A 5,639-nucleotide genomic window follows, 5' to 3' on the forward strand; every position below is an offset into this window, starting at 1 on the left:
TTAACACTAGAAGTGTCTAGTTTATTCCAGCACCCCGTATTTGTATTCACTCTACCCAGACAATAGCACCAGGGAAAAAATTAACCCGGTTTACCGGATCTACCAGTAGACCCCGGTAGAAAAAAAAATACCATGTTTGCTGGCATTCTGTTTGAATTTTTTTAAAATTTATTTGAATTTTATCGATATATCTAATAAATCATATTTACCAGTGATCTTTAATAAATTTTATTTACAGGTAAAAAAACCTAGACAGCACAACGTCCTGAACTATGTAAAAACACATAATTAACGTGATTATATTAGCCTTATCGGTGTTTTCGGCGAACTTGTGCCACACTTCTATTTGCAAAGCAGCAAACGTCGCCCCAACTGGTCTCGCTTGTGTGGTACATCTCGTTCCACAACCCAGCCGTGCCCGCCAAGAATACATAGACATCAACTACGAATAAAAAAAACTGGGAGAAAAAACATGTGATGCCAACGGAGCGCGCCAATCACCGGCCGGCGACACGCCCCGTGACGATAGGCGGCTCGTCGTCTACGAGTTTACTACTTATACCGCTCACTGGCTAGGCTCGCTGCACAGTTGTGGTTGCCGCAGCATAGCACAGATCAAACAAAATCAATCCGATGGACGACGTCGTAGCAGCAGCTGCAGCTTGGCCGTCGCCGTGGAGCCTGCTCCAGGGGTTCCTCGCCCTGCTCGTCGTGTGGGTGGCCTACTGGGTCGCGGAGGGATACTGGCTGCTGCCGCGGAGGCTCAGCCGGGCACTCCGGGCGCAGGGGCTCGGCGGCACGTCGTACTGTTTCCCGGCGGGCGACCTCAAGGAGAACGCCCGGCTCAACGCCGAGGCGCGGTCCAGGCCCATGACGCCGTGCCATGACGTTGTTCCCCGCGTGGTGCCGCATCTCCATAACACTGTCAAGGAGCACGGTATGTCGACTGCCGCAGACAAGTTTCTAATCTGTAAACGTTCATAATTAGTTTAGTGTTAATTACAAATTTTCGGTCGAGTACGCGCGGTGGTTGTGGACGAATCTAGTTGGAACTTTGTCCACGTTGGTGACCTGACAGGTCGTATTCACATGGAAAGTTTAATCGTGCTCCAGAGCTAGCTCCATACCAGACTTGTTGCTATCTCCAGGTTTCAGTAATCAAGTTCAGAAAGTACATGTCAGCAAATACTGATTTCCCTTCACAATACTAGACTTGTTTATTTTTTCATCTTTTTGACGACACAAACGCTGCACTGTAGGCAACATTTGCATCACTTGGTTCGGCCCAATGCCCAGGGTGGTCATCGGAGAGGCAGAGTTAGTGAGAGACATCCTGTCAAACAAGTTCGGCCACTTCGAGAAGTTCATAAACAAACGTCTGGGAAAATTGCTGGCCCTTGGGCTTGCGAGCTATGACGGCGAGAAATGGGCAAAGCACAGGAGGATCCTCAACCCTGCATTCCATCTCGAAAAGCTCAAGGTGCTTTTACTTGCTTCAACTTATCAAATCCACATGCATATGTACATGTTTGCTTACTGAAGTTATTTTCAGCGTATGCTGCCGGCGTTCTCCACGTGCTGCACCGAGCTGATAGATCGCTGGGAGACTAAATTTGCTGGTTCCGAGGGATCATATGAAGTGGACATCTGGCTGGAGTTTCAGAACCTCACCGGAGACGTGATCTCCCGCACGGCGTTCGGCAGCAGCTTCATGGAAGGGCGGAGGATCTTCCAGCTTCAGGCAGAGCAAGCAGAGCGAATTATCAAGGCCTTCCAGTATATGTACATCCCAGGCTTCCTGTGAGCACCGGCACCCTCCTCCTGCTGCAACCTATCTGTCACGTATATCTCCGATCTTTTGAAGGCACACATGCGTGTGCACGCATCATACCATTGCTTACCTTGCAGGTTCTTCCCGACACCAAACAACCGGAGGATGAAGGAGATCAACCGAAGGATCGAAGGGATCCTAAGAGGCATGATCGAGAAGAGGGAGCGCGCAATCGAGAACGGTGAAGCCAGCGGCAACGACTTGCTCGGCCTGCTGCTGCAATCGAACATGGACAGCGGGAAAGGCAGCCTGAAGATGAGCACCGAGGACGTGATCGAGGAGTGCAAGCTCTTCTACTTCGCGGGGATGGAAACCACATCTGTGCTACTCACCTGGACGCTCGTCGTGCTAGGCATGCACCCCGAGTGGCAGGACCGCGCGAGGGAGGAGGTCCTCAGCGTGTTCGGCAGGGACAAACCCAGTTTCGACGGCCTGAGTCGGCTCAAAACGGCAAGTGCTTGCAAGTTGCAACACATCTCTACATATATGCTTCATGAATTTTTTAAAATTAGTAGAACATGTACACCTCCAAACCCGTTCCTAATTAACTACTAACGATGCCCATGCTTCACTTTGTGATCCAGATGACGATGATACTATACGAGGTGCTCAGGCTGTACCCGCCGGCAGTCACGCTAAACCGAAGAACGTTCAAGGACATTCAGATCGGAGGCATCACATACCCTGCAGGAGTGATCCTTGAGCTGCCCATAATCTTGGTTCACCACAACCCTGACGTGTGGGGGAAGGACGCTCATGAGTTCAAGCCGGAGAGGTTCGCGGAGGGGATCTCTAAGGCGACCAAGGACCAGCCGGCGTTCTTCCCCTTCGGCGGGGGGCCGAGGATCTGCATTGGGCAGAACTTTGCTCTGCTGGAAGCTAAGATGGCCCTGAGCATGATCCTTCAGCACTTTGAGTTCCAGCTATCGCCCTCGTACACGCACGCGCCGTACACTGTCATCACGCTGCATCCTCAGCATGGAGCGCAAATTATACTCAAGAGACTCTGATCATCTTGCTAGCTCTGATCATCTTATCTCGCATCGATCAGTGCGAACTTGTATCTTTTTTTAAGGAGGCAGGAGGTGTGCCTCATATATTAATAAAGCAGGAGCAAAGCAAAGGAAATAATTCTGAAAAAAGGAACAGCAGCCGCCAACCCTAACATGAGGAAGGGGTTGATAAAAAAGAGTACAAGCATAAGAAAAATTCCCCACACAGAAGCACTAATCCGTGTTGAAGAGATCACTCAGTTTCCTTGCTCCCGCTAGGATCCACGCTCTCGCTTCGTCTTTAATTTTCCCAAGCAAAGTGTTTGCTATCATTTTAGCGCAATTAAAAACTCTAGCGTTTCGTTCTATCCAAAGTTCTCAGATGACGAGCATCACCAAAGACGCCATAGCTTTCTGCTGTTGGTTTTGTCTGCTGAGGACATTAGTCTACCAGTCCACTACTTTGGCCATAGCATTCCGTTCTTTCCGAAGTTCCCAGGTGACGAGCATCACCAGGGACGCCACAGCTTTCTGCTGTTGGTTTGGTCGGCTGAGGACATTGGTCTATCAGTCCACTACTGAGTTGTGTGTCGACCAGCCCGTAGGGTCAAGGGACGTTGCTCCCATCGTTGCAAACTTAAGACTAGTGGGCGGTTCTGCATATCTGAAATTTGAGTGAATATTATAAAATTACACTTTTTTAGTTTAATTATCATAAAACTATATTTTTTTTCTTCTATTTTATAAAGTCACACTTACTTTGCATCATTTTATCATAAGACTACACTTTTTTTTAATTATCATAAAATAATATTTTTTCCCTCCTATTTCATAAATTCACACTTATTTTACATCACTTTATCACAAAACTACACTTATATTACTAACAGATCTGACAAGAGACCCACGCGTTATATTTACAAGCTTCAACCATCACTGTTTGCTGACATCATGTCACAATTACTTACCAAGTTAGCAGATGCTATTTGGCTTTTGAATTCCTTCTCTTGAAAGCTACTGATCTGGCATGAGTTGAATTTCTGGACGCAGAAAATTAATGCTGGTGGAGGTTGGTATGATACTATTTAGCTACCCAAATGGTGCCATGCCAACCCACACTAATGCCATTTGGGAAGCTAAATGGTGTCATGCCAACACTCACCAGCAACAATTTTTCGTGCTTAGGAATTCAACTTGCGTCAGATCGATAGCTTCTAAGAGAAAGAGCTTAAATATCATGTAAGATCTGTTAACTTGATAAATAATTATGATATGGCATAGTCAGTCACGTCAGTTATCAGTGAGAGCTGAAGTCTGTAAGTATAACATGTGGATCCATCTGGTCAGATCGGTTCACAGTAACAGAAGTGTAGTTTTGTGATCAAATGATACAAAGTGTGGTTTTGTAAAATATAAAGCGAAAAATGTAGTTTTGTGATAATTAAAACAAAAAAAGTGTAGTTTTGTGATAAAGTAATATAAAATAAGTGTAATTTTTTAAAATTGAAGGAGAAAATTTTTATAATAGTTGAACTAAAAAAGTGTAGTTTTATAATATTCACTCTCTAAATTTTGTTGAGGCCAAAAATAAATGGCAGGGGATATATGCTTGATGTAAATCACGTTCTCGAGCTAGTCCATGCGCGACTGAACTACCGTGTTGCCCATTAGCAATGTCAGTTGAGTCATCATGTAACAAACGTGTGACTATTGTCCCTACTTCGGTAACAGAAACAGAGCTACTGAAATGTAGTTCCAGTATTTCGATCTATTAGTACCTTATACAAACACCCCTCTAAGAGATTGAAGGGAGGGGGAGTTGGGAGGTCACTGTTAGAGAAACAAGGCAGAGCAGCGAAGTAGATTGAAAAAAAAATACAAGAGGTGTCGAAATTTTACATGAAAAATCTTTGCAGGAGAAAACCAAAATGTACTATACAGAGATGATCTTTATCTTTATATTTATTAATTAAAGGTTTCTCCAGAGTCCTCATGTTAATCCGAGGAGGAAACATGAGAGAGTTCCTAGATTTTTCTTTTATAAAAAAGCAAAACATTAAATCATTGATTTGAATGTTTAACCAACAGTAACCGACAGATGCACACGTCGTGCATCGGCAAAGAGTCCTGTTTGGACTTACACAAGAATACAGGATAGAATAGTAAAGGTATCAGTAAGGAGTCATGTTTGGATGGTTAGGCGACCGTGTCCAGCGGCTGTAAGAGGTGGGAGGGCGCGCGCCATGCCGAGTAGCAGCAGGTGGTGACTTTCCCTTCGTTCCTTTCCACGCGTATCACCGCGGCCGACAAGCACGAGCTCGGCGTGCGCGGTGGACAGTCTCCGCTCGCTGTTCGTGCGACCGCGTCGCGTTGCATCATTGCATGGCAAAGCAGCTGGGTGGACCGAGCCATCGGGCGGCGTCACGGCCGCTAGATCAGAGATGGTCAAATAGATCACTCGGGTTGGTCCGGTACGATCTAGCTCGGTACGGTCTGGCTACGGCACGGTTTGATTAGCCCGGCTACTGTAACGGGTCGTACAGTACCGGCTCGTATACCGCACCCTTGACCCACGGCACAGCCCATATACCATCGTGTCGTGCCGGGCTGGCCCGGGCACGGTTGGCGGCGAGGTGGGGCGGCTGGTGGCGGGGCGAGGAGGCCGGGGGCGTGGTGGCAAGGCGGAGCGGGGCGGCAGGGCGGGGAGGTCGGGGGCGAGGCGGTCGGGTGGCGGGGTGGGGAGGCCGGGGACGAGGTGGCACAGCGGCGGGGCAGCCGGGCGGTAGGGCGGGGAGGTCGGGGGTGAGGCGGTCGGG

General features: G+C 47.8%; 1 protein-coding gene across 2 annotated transcripts; it reads left to right on the top strand.

Moving 5' to 3' along the window:
* Positions 1–572: 572 nt before the first annotated feature.
* LOC133916250 (cytochrome P450 CYP72A616-like) lies at positions 573–2,989 on the top strand. 2 transcript variants are annotated; one of them, XM_062359855.1, is made up of 5 exons: positions 573–937; positions 1,260–1,480; positions 1,553–1,800; positions 1,909–2,281; positions 2,416–2,989. In XM_062359855.1, exons 1-5 carry the CDS (start codon positions 634–636, stop codon positions 2,839–2,841), a joined length of 1,572 nt encoding a protein of 523 aa, XP_062215839.1. In that variant the 5' UTR covers positions 573–633; the 3' UTR covers positions 2,842–2,989. The 2 variants fall into 2 exon arrangements, with proteins under 2 accessions (XP_062215839.1, XP_062215848.1); XM_062359864.1 differs by lacking the exon at positions 573–937 and adding an exon at positions 960–1,171.
* The last annotated feature ends 2,650 nt before the right edge of the window (positions 2,990–5,639 follow it).

Source organism: Phragmites australis, chromosome 1 (genome assembly GCF_958298935.1).
Source record: "Phragmites australis chromosome 1, lpPhrAust1.1, whole genome shotgun sequence".
In the NCBI taxonomy this organism is placed as follows: domain Eukaryota; kingdom Viridiplantae; phylum Streptophyta; class Magnoliopsida; order Poales; family Poaceae; genus Phragmites; species Phragmites australis.

Coding starts and splice junctions, on each gene's coding strand:
- LOC133916250 (XM_062359855.1), top strand. CDS start 634: ATGGACGACGTCGTAGCAGCAGCTGCAGCTTGGCCGTCGCCGTGGAGC. Junction 938..1,259: donor TAACACTGTCAAGGAGCACG/GTATGTCGACTG, acceptor GCTGCACTGTAG/GCAACATTTGCATCACTTGG. Junction 1,801..1,908: donor ATGTACATCCCAGGCTTCCT/GTGAGCACCGGC, acceptor CTTACCTTGCAG/GTTCTTCCCGACACCAAACA.